The sequence below is a fragment of the Bombina bombina genome, chromosome 4, assembly GCF_027579735.1.
Source record: "Bombina bombina isolate aBomBom1 chromosome 4, aBomBom1.pri, whole genome shotgun sequence".
NCBI lineage: Eukaryota > Metazoa > Chordata > Amphibia > Anura > Bombinatoridae > Bombina > Bombina bombina.
The window spans coordinates 932,979,155-933,004,443 of record NC_069502.1 but is presented as its reverse complement, the minus strand read 5'-3'; the positions used below and the strand labels follow the sequence as shown (position 1 = coordinate 933,004,443).

At 39.5% G+C, this 25,289-nt stretch overlaps 1 protein-coding gene across 1 annotated transcript in view; it reads left to right on the top strand.

Moving 5' to 3' along the window:
• Nucleotides 1-13,118, top strand: part of RMDN2 (regulator of microtubule dynamics 2) — a 390,609-nt gene extending 377,491 nt beyond the window's left edge. The window contains exon 11 of the mRNA XM_053711902.1: nucleotides 10,937-13,118. Coding sequence (XP_053567877.1) covers nucleotides 10,937-10,993 — 57 coding nt within the window. The 3' untranslated portion in view covers nucleotides 10,994-13,118. The remainder of the gene's footprint in view (nucleotides 1-10,936) is intronic.
• Nucleotides 13,119-25,289: the final 12,171 nt, after the last annotated feature.

Below are 25,289 nucleotides of genomic sequence, written 5' to 3'. Positions count from 1 at the left end.
CTTGATAGCTCCTGCGTGGCCACGCAGGACTTGGTATGCAGACCTGGTGAATATGTCATCAGCTCCATCATGGAAGCTACCTCTGAGACAGGACCTTCTTGTTCAAGGTCCGTTCGAACATCCGAATCTGGCCTCACTCCAACTGACTGCTTGGAGATTGAACGCTTGATTTTATCAAAGCGAGGGTTCTCAGATTCTGTCATTGATACTCTTGTTCAGGCTAGAAAGCCTGTAACTAGAAAAATCTACCATAAAATATGGAAAAGATATATCTGTTGGTGTGAATCTAAAGGATTCCCATGGAACAAGATAAAAATTCCTAGGATTCTATCCTTTCTTCAAGAGGGTTTGGAGAAAGGATTATCTGCAAGTTCTTTGAAGGGACAGATTTCTGCTTTATCTGTTTTACTTCACAAAAAGCTGGCGGCTGTGCCAGACGTTCAAGCTTTTGTTCAGGCTCTGGTTAGAATCAAGCCTGTTTACAAAAATTTGACTCCTCCCTGGAGTCTCAATCTAGTTCTTTCAGTTCTTCAGGGGATTCCGTTTGAACCCCTACATTCCGTTGATATAAAGTTATTATCTTGGAAAGTTTTGTTTTTGGTTGCAATTTCTTCTGCAAGAAGAGTTTCAGAGTTATCTGCTCTGCAGTGTTCTCCGCCCTATCTGGTGTTCCATGCAGATAAGGTGGTTTTGCGTACTAAACCTGGTTTTCTTCCGAAAGTTGTTTCTAACAAAAATATTAACCAGGAGATAGTCGTGCCTTCTTTGTGTCCTAATCCAGTTTCAAAGAAGGAACGTTTGTTGCACAACTTGGATGTAGTTCGTGCTCTCAAATTTTACTTAGCAGCTACTAAGGATTTCAGACAAACATCTTCTTTGTTTGTTGTTTATTCTGGTAAAAGGAGAGGTCAAAAAGCAACTTCTACCTCTCTCTCTTTCTGGCTTAAAAGCATTATCCGATTGGCTTATGAGACTGCCGGACGGCAGCCTCCTGAAAGAATCACAGCTCACTCCACTAGGGCTGTGGCTTCCACATGGGCCTTCAAGAACGAGGCTTCTGTTGATCAGATATGTAAGGCAGCGACTTGGTCTTCACTGCACACTTTTACCAAATTCTACAAATTTGATACTTTTGCTTCATCTGAGGCTATTTTTGGGAGAAAGGTTTTGCAAGCCGTGGTGCCTTCCATCTAGGCGACCTGATTTGTTCCCTCCCATCATCCGTGTCCTAAAGCTTTGGTATTGGTTCCCACAAGTAAGGATGACGCCGTGGACCGGACACACCTATGTTGGAGAAAACAGAATTTATGCTTACCTGATAAATTACTTTCTCCAACGGTGTGTCCGGTCCACGGCCCGCCCTGGTTTTTAATCAGGTCTGATGATTTATTTTCTCTAACTACAGTCACCACGGTATCATATGATTTCTCCTATGCATATTCCTCCTTTACGTCGGTCGAATGACTGGGGAAGGCGGAGCCTAGGGGGGATCATGTGACCAGCTTTGCTGGGCTCTTTGCCATTTCCTGTTGGGGAAGAGAATATCCCACAAGTAAGGTTGACGCCGTGGACCGGACACACCGTTGGAGAAAGTAATTTATCAGGTAAGCATAAATTCTGTTTTTTTCTTTAATGATTCAGATAGCGTGCAGTTTTAAGCAACTTTCTATTTTACTCCTATTATCAATTTTTCTTTGTTCTTTTGGTATCTCTATTTGAAAAACAGGAATTGAAGCTTAGGAGCCGACCCATTTTTGGTTCAGAACCTGGGTAGCGCTTGCTGATTAGTGCAGCCATTGTAGCCACCAATCAGAAAGCGCTAACCAGGTTGCTGAACCAAAAATGGGCCGACTCCTAAGCATACATTATTGCTTTTTCAAACAAAGATACCAATAAAACAAAGAAAAATTGTTAATAGAAGTAAATTAGAAAGTTGTTGAAATTTGCATGTGCTATCTAAATCATGAAAGATAAAAATTTGGGTTTACTATCCCTTTAAATCAATTCGAAGTATTTTCTAGTCAGAAATATTTTCATTATTGAGCAGTTATTGAATTCTTAATTTTGAAAAGCAAGGTTGTATCTGATAAAATGCTTTCTACCCTGTTGCAAGGTGATAACTGTCAAGGCTCAGCATGTGCCTGAGCCATTTTTGCTAAATGGTTAAATAAGTATTGCTTGTGCTTCCCAATTTTCTAAAAAAACTAAAAACTGTTTGCATGGTTTGACCATTAGCTACTTGAAAGTGTAGATTTCACTTGTCAGTTTTGTTTCAATAGAAGATGTTGCTTAACAGTTATCTAAAATTTTCAAGCTGTGTAAAGAATTATTTGTTTTTTTAAACATCTAATTCCTCTTGGTGATTTTTTTTGTGTTCATTCAGGCTCTGAAAAAGCATCCCTTCAAAAATTTACATTAGGTACCACAGTGTCCACGGCACTTTTTCATTTTCTTACCGTTTGGGACCAGGGCTATTTTAAAATTTCTGCGGTGTTTGTGTTTAGCTGTAATTTTCCTCATACTCATTTACTGTACCCACACATATTATATACAATTTTCTCGCCATTAAAAGGACTTTCTAAAGATACCATTATTTTCATCATATCTTATAATTTACTATAAAAAAAATTATAAAATATGATGAAAAAAATGGAAAAAAACACACTTTTTCTAACTTTGACCCCCAAAATCTGTTACACATCTACAACCACCAAAAATCACCCATGCTAAATAGTTTCTAAATGTTGTCCTGAGTTTAGAAATACCCAATGTTTACATGTTCTTTGCTTTTTTTGCAAGTTATAGGGCAATAAGTACAAGTAGCACTTTACAATTTCCTAACAATTTGTTTTTCAAAATTAGCGATAGTTACATTTTAACACTGATATCTGTTAGAAATCCCTGAATAACCCTTCACATGTATATATTTTTTAAAAGAAGACAACCTAAGGTATTAAACTTTAGGTTTTTTGACTCTTTTCATTTTCACCATTTTACCACCAATCTATGCCAAATTTTTAAGAAAAAAAAAGTGGTGATATTTTTACAAAATTGCAATTTAAGAATAAATTTACTGAGAACATTAAGGGTTGCTGCCAAATAACACCCCATTATGTGTTCAGCAACATCTCCTGAGTAAAGTGATACCACCCATGTATAGGTGTGTAGGGTTCTCTGGGGGCTAAAAGGTCTTATTTTTAGGGGGCGCATTCCAGTTTTCCAACTTGGAATTTTCACATCCCATGCACCCATGTCTTATTTGGGACATTTCTGAAGCCAGCCAATGTAATTTACCCTCATCAAACCATATATTTTTGAAAAGTAGACACCCTAGGGTATTTGAAATGCTGGTATTTTAACGCTTTCCATGAACTAATTCAATCACCAGTCTTTGTTAAACATTTGGGTAGTCATTTTTTTGTGTTATTTTTCACACACGTACTTTAGGCATGGATTCTCAGTTCCTGTTATGTGTTACTGAAAAAAACACCTCAATATTGAAACAACTGTATCAAAACAATACAGTAGCTTGAACAAAAGGACACTTGTATAAAAATTGTCTTCATACAAGTGGTACCCTTTGTTCATCAGGGGTAAAATCAGGTCCCAGACAATCTTGCCAGTGGTTCCCATATGTTCTGGGCAGCCTGGAGGGTCAAGGTGGATATCCTTTCCCTTGTACACCTGGAAGGTCTGACTATACCCAGTCTCACTCTCATAGAGCTTATACACCTTTACCCCATACCTGGAGCGCTAGGAAGGAAGCTTGAATCCCAGCCTTCCCTTATACTTCATCAGGGTTTCATCCATGCATATATTCCTTCCAGGTGTATAAGCTTCTTCAAACCTGGCAGTAAAGTGGGTAATCAGGGGGCAGATTTTATACAGCCTGTAAAACTGGGGATGCTTCCTAGGGGGGCACAGGCTGTTGTCGCTGAAATGTAGAATCATTTCATACCTCTTTCTCGACATACTCTGGGAGAAAATTGGGCTACTGCTCCAGTAGGAGCGGATGGAGGGTGTGACGACCAAGCTTAACCAACCCTGCACCAGTCAGTTGTTTGGCACAGAAATTGTTAACCGATCCTTTCTACTGCCACAAGTCAGCGGGTGCAAGGGTTAACAACACTCTCTAGTCTGTACTCGACTTAGATAAAATGCCCAAAACTCCCCTTTACTGTCACCCAAACTAAATAAGCTGCCACCATTTATTAAAGGGGAAATCCTAAGCAAAAACCCAGACTTACACATTAACTCTCAGAATACAATTTAGCAAAACAATAACCTAAAATCACAATACTAATAATACCAATCTCTTTCAGTAACATAGTTCAAATATTAGACAATGTCAGAAACTTAATAATTGAATATTTATTATGCCAAAAAAATTATGCACAGTTTATTACTAATAAAAGATGTCAACAGAAACTCACCCTCCAAAAGTCCCAGTAAATCTGGTATTAAATAAAGGCCAAATTCCCACACAACTGGAATTCTCCCAGCTGCTAGCCCCTCCATTCCATCTCTGGTTCCCCTAACTACAAGCAAGACATGCCATAGTCAATAGCCCCTTTAAAGAAGACCTTAACAAACCCCTTAACCCCTTTGAAAACTTGTGCACAACCCCTTCAATGGTCAGATCTCATATTTCCATAATTTATAAACTGCTTAAAGGCTCCTTCCATGCCAAAAAACCCTTATATCTGAAACATAGCACTGTTTACTCTATGTCATAGAATAAAACTTAATGAGATGTCTAGACAAATGTTAAATGTAATGGTGATAAGTAACATCTCTCCTATGGATACAGCTCTTTCAATAGCATTGTAGCAAATTATTCTCCTACACCATGGACATTCAGTTCTCTGTGCTGACTTCTGCTATATCGTATGTGGATATCCTTCAATGTAAACACTTGTTGCATGTCCGGGATGTCATTGTTGTTCTTTTGAAAAATATATGTACAACCATAACTGCTGTACACCTGTTTGAAAATGCAATGAAAAACAGTTGAATACAAAAAAAAGATGTCAACAAGTAAAATTAAACACAAGCAAACAGTTTAAAAATAAAAAGGAGAAATAACAGAAACCCTTATACTTTACTAGTCTTGGCATCTGTGCCAGGGAGGTTGGCAGGAAAAGATGGTCCCTCACTCTGTTGGTGAGGGACCAAAAAAAAGTCCTAAGTCTTTGCCTGAAATTATAGAACACATTATAATTTCTGCTAGGTACATCTATTTTATATACACAGAAAGGCAACCTCTTAGTGATATTGTGAGGAGTATTTTGATACCAAACACCATATATATTCCATTCTTTATGTTTCTGAAACATTATTTGTTATAAAAGCACTAATTTACAGGGCTGTCCTATCAATGACCCCAGTGTAGTTCCTGGATTGAGGCTTTGTGTTCCATCATGCCCCGTCTAAAAGGTTGGGGTAATAAAATTACTATTTAGACAATTAAGTTTTTTTCTTGGGCATCTTACAAGCCATTTATGAGGGGGGCTGGTTGATCAAATGAAAAACCATAAACACAGCAACACAGTTCTTCTTGAAAAAAAACAAACAAATGTTTTTAGCACACAACTACAGAAAATGAACCCCTTAGCATCTCAATCATGTGGTATTCATGAAAGAGGGTTTCTTTATGATGCCCATCAGCATAATCAATGCCCAGAATTTTTTAAATTCTGGCACATTGATGGGGCCCATTGCTGTTTTGCCAAAAAAGTGTGAGGTTTTGCAGCACTGTTCCCCAATACATCATCGCCCAGAAACACCTCTATAAACTGTTGGGGGCTAAATCCTGCCACATCTACATTGATGCCAGAATTTGCAGTGAAGGGTGGGATATCTAGCCTCTGGTTATGAGACGTTACCCACTCTTCAGCAGCAATGGCAGCTGGAGCAACACGTCTCTTTCTGGCAGGAGGGCTAGCAGCCACAGATACATCACTATCAGTTGAGACTGTATCTAATGATGTATCTGAGCACATGGCAGGGTCAAAATTTGGGTCTGAGTCAGACATAGAGGCGTCTGACTCTGACGCAAGGATGGCATATGCCTCCTCAGCACTATATGTTCTCTGTGATATGATTTATTTTTATCTGTGACAGAGAGAGAAAAAAAGCAACACTAAATTTAAATTAACTAAATTAACTAAATCGCTCTGAAAAGAGCCTTTGGGTCTCAAAAAAAATTACTAAAAAAAATGAACCCCTAAAAAAATACACAGAGAGCAAAAAAAAAGTGCTGCTGTGCTACTGCCAGTGATTTCTAGTGATCACTGGCAAGCTAGGGGTTAATGGCTCTAAAAAGCGCTTTTGGGTCTCACAAATATCTCTCTCTTCCACAAAAACGCAAGTGAGGAGAGGGAGGGAGATCCACACTGGTCAGACTCAATATTTACTAATATTGACATGATCAGACAAATGGAATATTTTATTATCATTTTTTTTTTATTATTGTGGCAAGCTCAGATTGGATGACCCTAGACTGCCCCTATGATGAGGCAGGCTAGGGACACCCCCAGAAGCCCCATGATGCACTGGGCACCACCATATTTGAAACCACATGGGGGAGGGGGGCTATATGGGGCTATTGCTTACAGAGCCTGCCTAATGGCTTCCGATGCTCTGCCTGGCTGCTGAGCTCCATGTGGAGTGATACCGGAAGTGATCACTCCGTGGGAGCAATCAAAACGGAGCCTGGCAGTCAGGAACAGTATTGCAGGATGCCTCAACATCGAGGTATCGCTGCAATACTGTTTGAGCAGCTGGAAGCAATCTCAGATTACCCGAGGGTGTGTCAGGCACGTCCTTGGTCCTTAACTGACTCTTTGTAGCTTCTAGGAAATAGACTGATTACATTTCTTCACACTTGTGGATTCAAATGGAGACCCATCCTTTCCTCATCTTTTTCTAGTAGTAATTATTTTTTCCAAATCAGTCCTTGGCCATTTGTTAATTAATGCCAGCAAGAGGAGGGGTACAAGGAAATGGAGCCCCTGCTTTTCAGAGTTTTCTACAGAAATATAGAAGAGGTTCCATAGGGGATAGATATAGCAATTTCTGTCCTATCCTGGTGTACCTTATTGTTATGAAGGACTTTATGGATAGGAGAGCTGAGACAGTACAATTCAGAAAACTCAAAATTCAGCTCTGGATGTTGTTGCTGTTGTTCAGTCTAATTTGAAACCTTTTGGAATTAAGTATCTTATCTCAGTTCATTGATTAGTTGTTTAATTGACGTAGTTTTTGCAAGGGAAAGTTAGTGCTGAGTCATAATGTTTAATTTGGAGGTGGTTTTGAGCCAGCTCAAAGCTCAGAGAAGATGATCTTGTTTTGTTCTTAACTATATATTTTTTTTCATAAGGATAGTAACATCTTTCTCTCAAAACATGGAATTTATAGTTGTCTGCTGTATGCGTTTTAAAATTGGGTGTAATAGATATTTAATTCCTTTTATATTTAGGTTTTGAAATTAGTTCCCTTTAAAGGCTAGATTACAAGTGGATTGTTAATTTATAGTGCGCACGCGCAAATGGTCATATTTGCCCATTTGCAGGCCCGCAATAAATACACAGCCATTACAAGTATATATATATTTACAGTTAGCTGCCATCACTGCACGACTTACCCCCTTTGCTGTTCTTTGGTTGTGTGCTGTGTTTGACGGCATCAGAACAAGGCTCCCGTTTTAGCCTATGGAAGCAAGCTCTCCTGAGCGCAATGCTTCCCAGCAATGTGAATGCGAGCTTGCATTAGCGTGCACTGGTATTACTCAGTGGAGCGCAAATATAGTTTTCAAGAAAGCGATATTTAGTGCTGGAAGATTGGATCACCCTGTGAAACCCGGATCTAGTGATCTGGTACACTGTTGAGCTCCAACACGCTGCTAATAAGCACACTTGGGTGCTGCAGGAGTATGTGATTACCCTGCATATTTTATCTTTATGGTCCTTTATAAACTGACTGATATACACATGAGGCACCTTGTGTGATTTTGTGTTAGCAAAATGATTTGGCTCTGAGAAGAAGAGTAGCAGCTTACACGGTTGCAAAAGCTACTGAATGGTTCTATCTTGAACTTTATATTATTCCGACAGTGGAGGGTCACCATGTCATTACTTTTTTGTGAACTTTTATATTTACATCTTTTCTTACATTTTGTTATATTGTTGCCTAACAAATATTTAGCTGTATTGTGGTTTAGAAGTCAAATCTCCCTAGCGCCCCTTAGTAGTATTTATCACAATTAGATTTTTAATAATAGTTTTGCTATTGTTTTGGCTGGGAAGGTTAAAGTGATGGTAAACTCTCCCCTTTTTAAAATCAGATCTGGAATGTAAGCGCTATTTTAGATGAAGTTTAATTCATTAGCTGTAATGAAGATGCAGTATAACATGCTTTTTAATATAGATATGAAATTCAAATACTGCATGCTCCTCAGCCCACTTCAAAAGTAAAATTTTCTGTGAGCTAACAGATTGAATTGTTGTCCAATCAGCGCTCTCCCCATATGGCACTTTTGTTGTAGCTAGAGTATTAATTGGAGAGTAATTCAATCATTTAGCTGACAGGAAAATTGACTTTTGAAGTGGGTGGTGTAACGTGGGGCATTTGAATTTCATATTTATATTAATAACTAAGTTATAGCGCATCTTCATTACAGCTAATTAATTAAACTCCATCTAAAATAGCGCTTACATTCCAGATCTGATTTTAAAAAGGGGAGAGTTTACCATCACTTTAAAAACTGATCAATTTTTTTACTAAGATATGTATGGCTTTATCTTTGTACATAGTTTAGCATAAGCAGGTGGACTGGTCAGCTTACTATAAAAAAAAGTTAATACACTTTATATCACATGTATTCTAATACAATATATACAGTTTGATTATATTTAGCAATCAATTACTCATATTGTAACACTCCTCTTTTATTTAAAGGGACAAGAAACCCAGAAATTTTCTTTAAGGATTTAGGTAGAACATACAATTTTAAACAACTTTCCATTATACTTCTATTATCAAATTTGCTTCATTCTCTTGGTATGCTTTGTTGAAGGAGTAGCAATGCATTACTGGTTTCTAACTGAACACATGGGTGAGCCAATGACAATCAGTATATATATGCAGCCACCAATCAGCAGCTAGAACCTAGGCTACTTTGCTGCTCCTGAGCTTTCCTAGATAAACCTTTCAGCAAAGGATAACAAGAGAAGGAAGCAAATTAAATAATAGAAGTAAACTGTATGCTCTGTCTAAATTATTGTCTAATTATGACTTAACTGTCTCTTTAAGTTTCACAATTCTTGTATTATTAAAGGGACATGAAACTCAATTTTTTTCTTTCATGAGTTAGAAAGAGCAGAGGAAGAGAATTTTAAACAACTTTCTAATTTACTTCTATTATCTAATTTGCTTTATTCTCATGATATAATTTGCTGAAAAGCATATCTAGATAGGCTCAGTAGCTGCTGATTGGTGGCTGCACATAGATGCCTCATGATTGGCTCACCCATGTGTATTGCTATTTCTTCAACAAAGGATATCTAAAGAGTGAAGCAAATGAGATACTAGAAGTAAATTATAATGTTCTTTAAAATTGTATTGTCTATCTGAATCATGAAAGAAATTGTTTTGTTTAGTGTCCTTTTAATGCTCAGTTTATTGTCTCATCAAAGGGGCCATTCTTGATTAACGTGATGATGTTAGGTTGTTAGGAGAATGGCTATACTGTCAGCTTTAGAGCAGCAAGGGGGTTGCATACGCGTCAGTCTAGTTTTGTTTTTATATTTAAATGTTATATTTAATTTTAATGATAAATCTTCATGATGAGTGACAACATATAAAGCCCATCAAGGGATCATTTCTTTGGAATTGTACCTGATAACATGCCAGCTAAAAAGTTATATTTCTTATGTTCTATTTGTCTACTTTCTCCTCTAACTGATCTATACATCTATAGAAAATGAAGCAAAGGTAATTTACTATGGGAGAAGACATTTAGGAAGTTTCTACAACAGTATAGACCATTTATTTTAAACTAGTGTTAAAGCCTGTGTACACGGGCCAAAATGTGTATTGAATTATTACTACTCGCGCCGGTCTGGAGTCAGCTGTCTCGCGCTGAGGCCAAGTGTGTGGGTGTGCGTGCGAGGTGTAATGTGCGCTAGGTGCGCGTGCCGGCCAAGTGTGTGGGTGCGCGTGCGAGGTCCTGCCAGTTGTGCGCTGAGGCCAAGTGTGTGGGTGCGCGTGCGAAGTGTCTTCTCAGCTGTGCGCTGCTGCACGGAGGTGCGCATGCGAGGAGGTCAATCTAAGGCCAAGTGTGTTTGTCTCTACTGCGCATGACGGCTTCAGACAAATACACTTGGCCTTTTATAATATAGGATTGTTTCATGTGCTATTGATAAAGATCAAAATGTGTTATTAAAAGTAATTAGGAAAGTCTATTTTGTCTGCATCATGCAAGTTTAATTTTCAGTTATATTTCTCTTTAAATTGTCTATAAACTTTCATGATTCAGATAGATCATGCAATTTTAAGCAACTTTCCTATTTGCTTCTATTAACAGATTTGCTTTGTTCTCTTGTTATCCTTTGCTGAAGAGTATACTTATATAGTCTCATAGGAGCTCAGGAGCGTGCACATCTTTTCTGCTGTATGGCAGCAGTGTTATGCAATATTGTTTGTAGCACTATTATACAGTGTTGAAAATACTACTGCAATATAGGTGCTTACACGTTTTTGAGATAGTAAAAGACTATGTAGATTTACTTTCAAGAAAGGATACAAAGAGAACAAAACAAATTTGATAATATAAATAAAATGGAAAGTTGTTTAAAATTGCTTGCTCTATCTAAACCATTAAAGTTTATTTTTTACATTATTGTCCCTTTAACTTTTTTTTTCTTCTCTTTTAAAGGATAAAGAAGCTCAGAAAGATCTGGAAGCCCTGCTTGCATCTCTGAGACCACTATAAGCAATGATCATTGAATTACTGAAAGCAAATTGTTAACTTATATACAAAGGAATTCACATACTTTTTTATGTGATGAGTAAAATAGTCTTCGGGATAATTAACTTCCCAGGTACACAGTCTTGAAGGTGTAAATGGTATTGTTGTATCCCATACTTACAAAGAGACACACTCAGGTTAGCTACCCAGGCACTAGAGTGATTTGTGCAGGCTTGAAAGGCTTTTTGGTTTACAGAGATTTCTGAATAATTTGTGCTGGGTTTTTTGGGGGTTTTTTTTACTGTCTAAAAGCAGAGCACAACTCTAAGATCAAGTTGGCAAAAAAGTGTGAATATGCATTTTTTTGACAAACTGCAACTAACCTACAAATGATAATGTTAAATGAAGTCTATCATGGTGATATTTTGAAGTCTCTAAAAGCACAAGAATCGATTCAGAGACATACACTTTAAACAATGTGATAAATGTTAATATTGTTTGATTTCACTTTTACCTCCAATTAATTCTTAGCTTGTATACATTCAGGTATCTTTTATAAACTATAAATATAATCTACATGTAATATATCTTGTAATGACAGTACTGTAGCAAAGTATTTATTATGTTTGCAAAATCCAATATGATGTGCAATAGATAATTCTGACAAGCAATAAAGGCTATTACTGTAAATTTATGCATAGTTTACCCATGTCAGAATAAAGACCTATTTGATCTGATAAACATGAATATTATGTTTACTTAAAGGGGTGTAAAAGCAAAATAGTAATGCTTTGGTTAAACAACCCCAGAACATTATTTAATACAGTAAACAATATGGGCCCGATTACTAATAGAAAGCTAACAGTTACGTGTGAGGGATAAGGGATTTATTGTGGGTGTTTGCACTCGTCGGGTTTACCGCTGCTATTACTAGTTAAAAGTAAATGCGAATGCTTAAGCGTAATTGCGATTTACGCTAGAATGATTACCACGTCCTAAGAGTTCTGGTTAATTGTTTCGCAAAACAGAAAAGTGTCACAAAACAGATCAAAAATACATTACAAAATACACTTACCCTCATAATAACACCACCTACAATAAATTATTCAAAAAAAATATTGTACAAAAAAGTTATAAGGGCTCAAAGATATGAGGTCTCAGGTGTTAGGAGAAAAAAAGACAGGCAAAGGGCTTTAATATTAAGATACATACATATACATGTCTAAAGATATATATGTATGTATATGTTTATATGTGTGTACATATGTATTTATGTATTTACAGACATATACACATATAAACACATAAATACATTTGTATACATATATATGTCTAAAGATATATACAGTATGTATGTATATGTTTATATGTGTGTACATATGTATTTATATGTGTATATATGTATTTACAGACATATACACATATAAACACATAAATACATTTGTATATATATATATATATATATGTAAGGGAATAGGAGGCCTTTGCAGTCAAGTAGATGTAGCTAGAGTGCTGATTGTAGAACAATTCAAAAACGTTAGCTCACAAAATAATTGACTTTTGAAGTGGGCGGCACATCATCATTACAACTGATGAATTGAACTCCATCTAAAATAGCACTAACATTCCGGATATGATTTTATAAAAGGGATGCATTGACTTCTATAGGGGAATACGTGAACACGCACGCAATATTCTAAATTCAGCTTTTTTACGTTTGTCGGGGTAGTAGGAGAGGGAAAACTTTTTACTTTAAATTCATAACACGAGTGTAAAAAGTTTACTTCTAGCTCAATTAACGCTCGCACTGGTGCGTTAAATAGTGCTCCACTTGTAATCTGGCCCTATATGTGCAGTAAAAAAGTCTGTTTAAGTACGCTCTGTGAAACAATTTGATTAAGGTGTATAATAATCATTTAGCAGCTGCTTAAGCCCAGGTTAAAACAACATTGTTAACGCACAGATATTGCATAGTGCATAAAATTGTTAACTTTTATCTCTTTGTTATTTATCATAATCTTCCAATGAATGTTTTGTACAAAGATTGTATATTTTACATAAAACCCAGAGGTAAAAGCAGTATAATGAAATCTAGGAAAGTCCTATTAAAACAAATGATATACAAATAAAAGATCTTTATATATTAAAATAGTAGTGGTAGTCTTTTTTTAAAGTCAAATGTATCTGCATTTCAGTGTCACTCTGTTTCTTAAAAAAACATATAGTCAGGCTTTGGATGTCTACCAGAGGATTTTTTGGGGCAGCCTTGGTTTGGGTTATGCTTCCTTTTAGGCTTGTAAAGTGGTTGTTTTCTGGGACTTATGGTTAAACATGCCTCTGGCCAAGAGGGTTCTGGACAAGCTTTCTGCTCATCCACTAGACACTAGGGAGTGGACAATTTGGAGGAGAATATCGAGTGGACATTGGCCTAGATCACCTAAAGCCCTTCTGCACATTTTTTCATAGGCACCAGAGAGACCTGCTTTTGTTATGTGGCTCAGTAAATTATTTTTTAATTGACCTTGAAAATTGAAGGAGTCTCAATAAACATTTATTATGGTGGGACAAAAGATCACAGAGAAATACTGTATTTAATCTTGGACATGATCCTGAACCATTTGCAGATAAATACATGTCTCTCTTTCTTGTTTATTAATGAATGGAATTCTAAGCACTAAATGCATATAATTATTACATTCAAATAGTAACGTTGAAATACTGTTAGACATGACTTGGCTGTAATACAAAAGGAGAATTGTTTTGTTAATCACCCTGATCTTGGTGACATAATACAGGATACAGTGAGTATAGCGTGGAAAGAGATTACCAACTTGAACCTGGAAAAGTTTGAGAGACATAGTTTGGATTATGATAATAATGTTAACTAATATATAATAAGAATAAGTTAGGGGTTTTAAGATGACTAAGCAGAAATAATGGGAAGTGTGTCTTAAAAAGGTGAAAATGCCAAGGGATGGCTTAAAGGCTGCCAACACTGCTCTTAATGTTAATACCAGTGCCACCCTTAGCATTTGCAGAGCCCATTCCCCTGTATGCCCTGCACCCTGAGTATCCCACCCCTCTCCCAACATTGTACCTATATAAAGAATAACACTAAATATTACACCTCCTGATAACACAAACACTTCTTCCTAAATGAAATAAAGGCTGTACATTGCACCTTCTTATAACCTCACCACTAGCGTTGTGAGGCCTACCAGGAGGTAGGTGAAGAATTGAGGTGCTCCAGATTATTTGTTGAGAGGGGTCCACAGACTGATTTGAAGCCCATTTTTCCCCACAGAGAGCCACTACTGAGAGAGACAGAGGGAAGATTGAAATATAAGGCAGTGACACAATTCCGGTGAAGGAATTAGTCACAGGCCTGCCACAGGTGTGGTGGGGACTGGTCTCTTAGCTTCCTCCTGTTGGGTTGTCAAGATACTCCTTACTTAAATCATCTGTTTTAAAGTGCTCAGCACTGGATGGGCTATCTACTGGAAGTAGTCATTTCCACAGCTGGTAAGCACAGTGGATTGGGTGCTTGACCGGTAAGTATTTTTTCTCTTGTTAAGTGTGTTCAGTCCACGGGTCATCCATTACTTATGGGATATATTCTCCTTCCCAACAGGAAGTTGCAAGAGGATCACTCAAGCAGAGCTGCTATATAGCTCCTCCCCTCACATGTCATATCCAGTCATTCTCTTGCAACCCTCAACAAAGAAGGAGGTCGCGAGAGGAGCTGGAGTTTTTACTTAACTATTCTTCAATCAAAAGTTTGTTATTTTAAATGGCACCAGAGTGTGCTGTTTTTCTATCTCAGGCAGTATTTGGAAGAAGAAACTGCCTGCATTTTTTATCTATGATCTTAGCAGGCGTAACTAAGATCCACTGGCTGTTCTCGAAACTGGGAATAGCATGCGGGGTCCTCCGAAAATGAGGTATGTGCAGTACTTTATTTTCTGGGAATGGAATTGACTAAGAAAATACTGCTGTTACCGTATGATGTAAGTACAGCCTTAAATGCAGTAGTAGCAACTGGTATCAGGCTGATAAATGTATGCGCAGTCGAGTTATATTCTAGGGACTAGAATTTGACTGAGAAAATACTGTTAACACTGAAATAATACTTAAGCCTTCTCTGCAGTGGTAGCGACTGGTAGCAGGCTTAGTGATAGCTTTGCATGACATTGAAAAATGTTGTTTTTTAATAAAACGTTTACTGGCATGTTATTCATTTTTTGTGAGGTACTTTGGTGATAAATCGCTTTGGGCATGATTTTTTCCACATGGCTAACATATTTTTCTGCATGGAAACAGTTATATCAGGGCTCCCGCTGTTGTGATTGGAGTGGGAGGGCCCTTGTTTTAGCGCCTTGTTGCGCAGTTAAAATTATTGCACAGTCTTTCTGCTTCTTCCTCCTTGATCCAGGACGTCTCTAGAGAGCTCAGGGGTCTGCAAATTTCATTTGTGAGGGAGGTAATCAGTCACAGCAGATCTGTGACAGTGTGCTGACTGTGATTAAAAGCGTTAAATCTTAATTGATATCTGTTTTATACGTTTTGGGTATTGAGGGGTTAATCATCCTTTTGCTAATGGGTGCAATCTTCTGCTAATAGTACACTTCTTGTTAAGAATTGTTTAATTATATCTGTATTTTTGAAGCGCTGCAGCGGTTTTTTTTTATATTGCTTGTAAAACTTATTGAAAGTGATTTCCAAGCTTGTTAGTTTCATTGCTAAGTCTGTTTTAAACATGTCTGATTCAGAGGAAACTGTTTGTTCATCATGTTCAAAAGCCAATGTGGAGCCCAATAGAACGATGTGTACCAATTGTATTGATATTGCTTTGAATAAAAGTCAATCTGTACCGATAAAGAAGCTATCACCAGACAACGAGGGGGAAGTTATGCCGCCTAACTCTCCTCACGTGTCAGTACCTGCGTCTCCCGCTCGGGAGATGCGTAGGATTGAGACACCTAGTACATCTAGGCCCTTACAAATCACTTTACATGATATGGCTAATGTTATGAAAGAAGTATTATATAATATGCCCGAATTAAGGGGCAAACGCGATAGCTCTGGGTTAAGGACAGAGCGCGCTGATGACACGAGAGCCATGTCTGATACTGCGTCACAACTTGCAGAACATGAGGACGTGAGCTTCATTCTGTCGGTGACGGTTCTGATTCGGGGAGACCGGATTCAGAAATTTCAAATTTTAAATTTAAGCTTGAGAACCTCCGTGTGTTACTAGGGGAGGTATTAGCGGCTCTGAATGATTGCGACACGGTGGCAATTCCAGAGAAATTGTGTAGGTTGGATAGATACTATGCGGTACCGGTGTGTACTGACGTTTTTCCTATACCAAAAAGACTTACAGAAATTATCAGTAAGGAGTGGGATAGACCCGGTGTGCCTTTTTCCCCTCCCCCGATATTTAGAAAAATGTTCCCTATAGACGCCACCACACGAGACTTATGGCAGACGGTCCCTAAGGTGGAGGGAGCAGTTTCTATGTTAGCCAAGCGTACCACTATCCCGGTGGAGGATAGCTGTGCTTTCTCAGATCCAATGGATAAAAAATTAGAGGGTTATCTTAAGAAAATGTTTGTTCAACAGGGTTTATATTGCAGCCTCTTGCATGCATTGCGCCTGTCACGGCTGCAGCGGCATTCTGGTTTGAGTCTCTGGAAGAGGCGATTCGCACAGAGCCGTTGGATGAGGCCTTGAGCAAAGTTAGAACCCTTAAGCAAGCTAATTCGTTTGTTTCAGATGCCGTAGTACATCTAACCAAACTTACGGCTAAAAATTCCGGATTCGCCATACAGGCGCGCAGAGCGCTCTGGCTTAAATCCTGGTCAGCGGATGTAACTTCCAAGTCTAAACTACTTAACATTCCTTTCAAAGGGCAGACCTTATTCGGGCCCGGCTTGAAGGAAATTATTGCTAATATTACAGGAGGTAAGGGCCACGCCCTTCCTCAGGACAGGGCCAAACCAAAGGCCAAACAGTCTAATTTTCGTGCCTTTCGTAACTTCAAGGCAGGAGCAGCATCGACTTCCTCCGCTCCAAAACAGGAAGGAACTACTGCTTGTTACAGACAAGGTTGGAAAGGCAACCAGTCACGGAACAAGGGCAAGCAGGCCAGAAAGCCTACTCCCGCCCCTAAGACAGCATGAAGTCAGGGCCCCCTATCCAGAGACGGATTTAGTGGGGGGCAGACTTTCTCTCTTTGCCCAGGCTTGGGCAAGAGATGTGCAGGATCCCTGGACGTTAAAGATTATATCTCAGGGATACCTTCTGGATTTCAAATCCTCTCCTCCACAAGGGAGGTTCCATCTTTTGAGGTTATCGACAAACCTAGTAAAGAGAGAGGCATTTCTACAATGTGTACAAGACCTCTTAATCATGGGGGTGATCCACTCAGTTCCGCGATCGGAACAGGGACAAGGATTTTACTCAAATCTATTTGTGGTTCCCAAAAAAGAGGGAACCTTCAGACCAATCTTGGACTTAAAGATCTTAAACAAATTCCTAAGGGTACCATCGTTCAAGATGGAAACCATTCGAACCATCCTACCCATGATCCAAGAGGGTCAATATATGACCACGGTGGACTTAAAGGATGCTTACCTTCATATACCGATTCACAAAGATCATTATCGGTACCTGAGGTTTGCCTTTCTAGACAGGCATTACCAGTTTGTGGCTGTTCCCTTCGGGTTAGCCACGGCCCCGAGAATTTTTACGAAGGTTCTGGGCTCACTTCTGGCGGTACTAAGACCACGAGGCATAGCGGTGGCTCCGTACCTAGACGACATTCTGATACAAACGTCAAGTTTTCAGAATGCAAAGTCTCATACAGAGATAGTTCTAGCATTTCTGAGGTCGCATGGGTGGAAAGTGAACGTGGAAAAGAGTTCTCTGTTACCACTCACACGGGTTCCTTTTCTAGGGACTCTTATAGATTCTGTAGAGATGAAGATTTACCTGACGGAGTCCAGGTTATCAAAGATTCTCAATGCTTGCCGTGTCCTTCATTCCATTCCAAGCCCATCGGTAGCTCAGTGCATGGAGGTAATCGGCTTAATGGTAGCGGCAATGGACATAGTGCCATTTGCGCGCCTGCATCTCAGACCGCTGCAACTATGCATGCTCAGTCAATGGAACGGGGATTACTCAGATCTGTCCCCTTTGCTAAATCTGGACCAGGAGACCAGAGATTCGCTTCTCTGGTGGTTGTCACCGGTTCATCTGTCCAAAGGAATGACCTTTCGCAGGCCAGATTGGACGATTGTAACAACGGATGCCAGCCTTTTAGGCTGGGGAGCAGTCTGGAATTCCCTGAAGGCTCAGGGATCGTGGACTCAGGAGGAGAAACTCCTCCCAATAAACATTCTGGAATTAAGAGCAATATTCAATGCTCTTCTGGCTTGGCCTCAGTTAGCAAAGCTGAGGTTCATCAGATTTCAGTCGGACAATATCACGACTGTGGCTTACATCAATCATCAAGGGGGAACCAGGAGTTCCCTAGCGATGTTGGAAGTCTCGAAGATAATTCGCTGGGCAGAGTCTCACTCTTGCCACCTGTCAGCGATTCACATCCCAGGCGTAGAGAACTGGGAGGCGGATTTCCTAAGTCGCCAGACTTTTCATCCGGGAGAGTGGGAACTTCACCCGGAGGTATTTGCTCAACTGATTCGTCGTTGGGGCAAACCGGATCTGGATCTCATGGCATCTCGCCAGAACGCGAAGCTTCCTTGTTACGGATCCAGGTCCAGGGACCCGGGAGCGGTGCTGGTAGATGCATTAGCAGCCCCTTGGGTTTTCAACATAGCTTATGTGTTTCCACCATTTCCGTTGCTACCTCGGCCGATTGCCAGGATCAAACAGGAGAGGGCATCAGTAATTCTGATAGCGCCTGCGTGGCCACGCAGGACCTGGTATGCAGACCTAGTGGACATGTCATCCTGTCCACCATGGTCTCTTCCTCTGAGGCAGGACCTTCTAATTCAGGGTCCTTTCAACCATCCAAACCTAATTTCTCTGAGGCTGACTGCCTGGAAATTGAACGCTTGATTCTATCAAAGCGTGGGTTTTCAGATTCGGTTATTGATACATTAATACAGGCTCGGAAACCTGTGACAAGAAAAATTTACCATAAGATATGGCGTAAATATTTATATTGGTGCGAATCCAAGAGTTACTCATGGAGTAAGGTTAGGATTCCTAGGATATTAGCTTTTCTACAAGAGGGTTTAGAAAAGGGTTTATCCGCTAGTTCGCTAAAGGGACAGATTTCAGCTCTGTCTATTCTTTTACACAAACGTCTGGCAGAGCATCCAGACGTCCAGGCCTTTTGTCAGGCTTTGGCTAGAATTAAGCCTGTGTTTAAAGCTGTTGCTCCTCCGTGGAGCTTAAACTTGGTTCTTAAAGTTCTTCAGGGTGTTCCGTTTGAACCCCTTCATTCCATTGATATTAAGCTTTTATCTTGGAAAGTTTTGTTTTTGATGGCTATTTCCTTGGCTCGAAGAGTATCTGAGTTATCTGCCTTACATTGTGATTCTCCTTATCTGATCTTTCATTCAGATAAGGTAGTTCTGCGTACTAAACCTGGGTTTTTACCTAAGGTTGTTTCTAACAGGAATATCAATCAAGAGATTGTTGTTCCATCATTATGTCCTAATCCTTCTTCAAAGAAGGAACGTCTTTTGCATAATCTAGACGTGGTCCGTGCTCTGAAGTTCTACTTACAGGCAACTAAAGATTTTAGACAAACTTCTTCTCTGTTTGTCGTTTACTCTGGACAGAGGAGAGGTCAAAAGGCTTCGGCTACCTCTCTCTCTTTTTGGCTTTGTAGCATAATACGTTTAGCCTATGAGACTGCTGGACAGCAGCCTTCTGAAAGAATTACAGCTCATTCCACTAGAGCTGTGGCTTCCACCTGGGCCTTTAAGAATGAGGCCTCTGTTGAACAGATTTGCAAGGCTGCAACTTGGTCTTCACTTCATAATTTTTCCAAATTTTACAAATTTGACACTTTCGCTTCTTCGGAGGCTGGTTTTGGGAGAAAGGTTCTACAGGCAGTGGTTCCTTCTGTTTAATGTTCCTGCCTTGTCCCTCCCATCATCCGTGTACTTAGCTTTGGTATTGGTATCCCATAAGTAATGGATGACCCGTGGACTGAACACACTTAACAAGAGAAAACATAATTTATGCTTACCTGATAAATTTATTTCTCTTGTAGTGTGTTCAGTCCACGGCCCACCCTGTCTTTTTCAGGCAGGTTCTAAATTTTAAAATTATACCTCCAGTCACCACTGCACCTTATAGTTTCTCCTTTCTCGTCTTGTTTCGGTCGAATGACTGGATATGACATGTGAGGGGAGGAGCTATATAGCAGCTCTGCTTGGGTGATCCTCTTGCAACTTCCTGTTGGGAAGGAGAATATATCCCATAAGTAATGGATGACCCGTGGACTGAACACACTACAAGAGAAATAAATTTATCAGGTAAGCATAAATTATGTTTTTTTTTGCCCCTCACATAGCCCAAATTAGCAGGTACATTTGCAATAATACATCATAGCCAGAGGACTTTAGTATAACAGACATTCACACACTAGACTCTTTATGTTATTATGTTCCTTGTGTTTCTGGAGACTATTAGGGGACAGTAGGGACCTCTGTTTAGCCTGTACACTTTATTTAAAAATAAATTCTATTTGTTATCAGTTAGAGGCTGTAGTTTTTCCTAGACTCGTTATGATTTTACAGTCTAAACCATGATTGGGATATTTCTCTTAATCAGAAAATGTCACGTCGGTGGCTTATGTCAATCACCAAAAGGAAACTCGCAGTTCCCTAGCAATGAAGGAAGTGTTGCGCATTCTGTGTAGGCCACAGATCAATCGGTGCTCAATTTCTGTGATTCATATCCCATGTGTGACAAATTGGAAAGCAGACTATCTAAGTTGTCAAACTCTTCATCCAGGAGAGTGGTCAATACATCAGGAAGTATTCAATCAGATTGTAGAACAATGGGTTCTTCCAGAGATAGACCTAATGGCTTCTTGTTTGAACAACAAACTTAGATATTTTGCAAGATCATGGGATCCTCAAGCGGAGGTAGTAGATGCTCTAACAGTTCCCTGGTCATTTTGACTTGCTTACATTTTTCCTTCAACTGTTCTTCTGCCAAGGGTGATATCTTGGATCAAACGAGTAATTGTCTGTAATTTTGATTGCTCCAGCTTGGTCATGCAGAACTTGGTACACGTATCTTATTCAGATGTCCAGTTGTCCTCCATGGCCTCTTCTATTCAGGCACAACCTTCTATCTCAAGGTCCTTTTTATCTCCAAAGTATCATAACATTTTTAAAGTTTTTCTGTTATGGTGTGAAAAGTTTGGCTTTGGTTGTCATTCTTTTAGAATTCCTAGGGTTCTTCAATTTTTACAAGACGGCTTAGACAAGGAGGGATATTTATCAAGCCGTCAACCGCAAATACACTGGAATTCCACAGCGTAATTGTGGCGAGCCTGATTCCCCTTATTTATGAAAGCCTACAGAATGGCAAAAGTTGAAATTTGTGACGTAAAATACGATCCGCCCATCTCAGTCCGACACAGATCGCTTACGTCATTACAGATGTTCCAAATGCAAATTCGGCACTATCTGACTACTTTTGCTAGTTAACAAATTTCTAACAGGTACGCTCACCACTGCCATAAAAAAGTGCTTGGCAAGCACGAAACATGTCTTCTGTGTAAGGAGCTCAGCTTTACCCTTCTTGACATGAATGTTTTTATCTGATAGTCATTGTCAGTTTTTGCTATGCTGTAGCTAGCTGTACTTTACTATATATTTGTTTTTATACATGCATTGGATTAAAGCTTGGAACTTTTAACCTATTTGCCTGTGTTGGGATCGCTTTTTGTGCTTTTGGATTACTCACTTTGGCGTAGAGGACGAATACGCCGCTGTTTCCTACACAGGCTCACATGATACATACGTCATCCCCACTCTCCTATGTGCCGTAACCGGATATACTAACAGAGACACACTGAGGGTAAGAAAAAGCGCACCACTCACTTCCTTGTTTTTGCTACCTGCTTTTCAATCCGCCGCCCTGGAGGCGGCGGATGCCATAGGAATCAATGGGAGTCTGAAAGCAGGGAAAGCTTATGTTCGCTGCTGCCCAATATCCCATTGATTCCTATGGTAGAATAAAAGTTAAGTTTACACCTAACACCCTAACATAAGCAACGAGTCTAAACACCCCTAATCTGCCGCCCCCCTACACTGCCGCTACCTACATTATAGCCAATCCTTCCCCCAAAGAATCTGGTACCAATTGGAAACCTTCTTCAAGTTGGAATAAATTCAAGCCTTTTATGAAACCAAAGCCAGCCCCAAGTCTGCAGGAAGGTGTGGCCCTCATTCCAGCTCAGCTGGTGGGGGGCAAATTAAAAATTTTCCAGAACATTTGGGCAGCTTCTGTCCAAAATCAATGGATTCAGAGTATTATCTCTCAAGGGTATCGACTAGGATTCAGAGTAAGACCTTCTGTGAGAAGATTTTTTCTCTCACACGTTCCAGTAAATCAAGTGAAGGCTCAGGCTTTTCTGAAGTGTGTTTCAGATCTAGAGCTTTCAGGGGTAATCTTACCAGTTCTGTTCAGGAACAGGGTCTGGGGTTTTATTCAAATCTATTCATTGTCCCAAAGAAAATGGTGACTATAAGGACTATTCTGCCTATTCAGCAAGGTCATTATATGTCCACTATAGACTTACAGAATGCATATCTTCATATTCCGATTCATCCAGACCACTATCGGTTTCTGAGATTCTCTTTTCTAGACAAGAATTACCAATTTGTCGCTCTTCCATTTGGCCTAGTGACAGCTTCAAGAATTTTTTCAAAGGTTCTCGGTGCCCTACTCTCTGTAATCAGAGAACAGGGTATTGCGGTGTTTCCTTATTTGGACTATATCTTGGTACTAGCTCAGTCTTTACATTCTGCCGAATCTCACACAAATCAACTAGTGTTGTTTCTTTAAAGACATGGTTGGAGGATCAATTTACCAAAAAGTTTCTTGATTCCTCAGACAAGGGTCACCTTTTTAGGTTTCCAGATAGATTCAGTGTCCATGACTCTGTCTCTAACAGACAAGAGACAAATAAAATTGGTTTCAGCTTGTCGAAACCTTCAGTCTCAATCATTCCCTTCAGTGGCTATGTGCATGGAAGTTCTAGGTCTCATGACTGCAGCATCGGACGCGATCCCCTTTGCTGGTTTTCATATGAGACCTCTTTAGCTTTGTATGCTGAATCAATGGTGCAGGGATTATACAAGGATATCACAATAAATGTCCTTAAATCCCAATGTTCGACTCTCTCTGACTTGGTGGTTAGATCACCATCGTATAGTTCAAGGGGCCTCCTTTGTTCGTCCAACCTGGACTGTAATCACAACAGATGCAAGTCTTTCAGGTTGGGGAGCTGTCTGAGGATCTCTGACAGCACAAGGGGTTTGGAAATCTCATGAGGCGAGGTTACCAATCAATATTTTAGAACTCCGAGCTATTTTTAGGGCTCTTCAGGTTTGGCTTCTGTTGAAGACAGAACCATTCATTTGTTTTCAGACAGACAATATCACAACTGTGGCATATGTCAATCATCAGGGTGGTACTCACAGTCTCCTAGCTATGAAAGAAGTATCTCGGATATTTTCTTGGGCGGAATCCAGCTCTTGTCTAATTTCTGTGGTACATATCCCAGGTGTAGACAATTTTGGAAGCGGATTATCTCAGCCGTCAAACTTTACATCCGGGGGAGTAGTCTCTCCATTCAGATGTGTTTTTTCAGATTGTTCAGTTGTGGGGTCTTCCAGAATTAGATCTGATGGCTTCCCATCTAAACAAGACACTTCCCAGGTACTTATCCAGGTCCAGGGATCCTCAGGCGGAGTCGGTGGATGAGTTAGCAGTTCTTTGGTTTTACCAACCTGCTTTTATCTTCCCGCCTCTAGTTCTTCCAAGAGTGATCTCCAAGATCATCATGGAACAATCGTTTGTGTTTCTGGTAGCACCAGCATGGCCTCCCAGGTTCTGGTATGCGGATCTTGTCCGGATGTCCAGTTGCTAACCTTGGCCACTTCCTTTGAGAACAGGCCTTCTGTCTCAAGGACCGTTTTTCCATCAGGATCTCAAATTGTTAAATTTGAAGGTATGGAAATTGAAAGCTTTGTGCTTAGTCATAGAGGTTTATCTGACTCAGTGATTGATACTATGTTACAGGCTGGTAAATATGTTCCTAGGAAGATTTATTATCTAGTTTGGAAGACTTATATTTCATGGTGTTCTTCTAATAAATTCTCCTGGCATTCTTTTAGAATTCCTAGAATTTTACAGTTTCTTCAGGATGGTTTGGATAAAGGTTTGTCTGCAAGTTCCTTGAAGGGACAAATCTCTGCTCTTTCTGTTTTATTTCACAGAAAAATTGCTAAGCTTTCTGATATTCACTGTTTTATGCAGACTTTGGTCCGTATCAAGCCTGTCATTAAATCAATCTGTCCTCCTTTGAGTCTTAATTTGGTTTTGAAAGCTTTACAGGCTCCTCCTTTTGAGCCTATGCATTCTTTGGATATTAAACTACTTTCTTGGAAAGTGTTGTTCCTTTTGGCTATCTATTCTGCTAGAAGAGTTTCTGAATGATCTGCTCTTTTGTGTGAGTCTCCTTTTCTGATTTTCCATCAGGATAAGGCAGTTTTGCGCACTTCATTTAAATTTTTACCTAAAGTTGTGAATTCTAACAACATTAATAGGGAAATTGTTGTTCCCTCTTTGTGTCCTAATCCTAAGAATCCTTTGGAGAGATCCTTACATTCTCTGGATGTTGTAAGAGCTTTGAAATATTATGTTGAAGCTACTAAAGATTTCAGGAAGACTTCTAGTCTATGTGTTGTCTTTTCTGGTCCTAGGAAGGGTCAGAAAGCTTCTGCCATTTCCTTGGCATCCTGGTGAAAGCTTTTGATTCATCAGGCTTATTTGGAGTCTGGTCGGGCCCCGCCTCAGAGAATCACAGCTCATTCTACTAGATCAGTTTCCACTTTGTGGGCTTTAAAGAATGAAGCTTCAGTTGATCAGATTTGCAAAGCAGCAACTTGGTCTTCTTTGCATACATTTACTAAATTCTACCGTTTTGATGTATTTGCCTCTTCAGAAGCAGTTTTTGGTAGAAAAGTTCTTCAGGCAGCTGTTTCAGTTTGATTCCTCTGCTTATGTTTAAGGTTTTTTCTTTTCAATTATGAGAAAA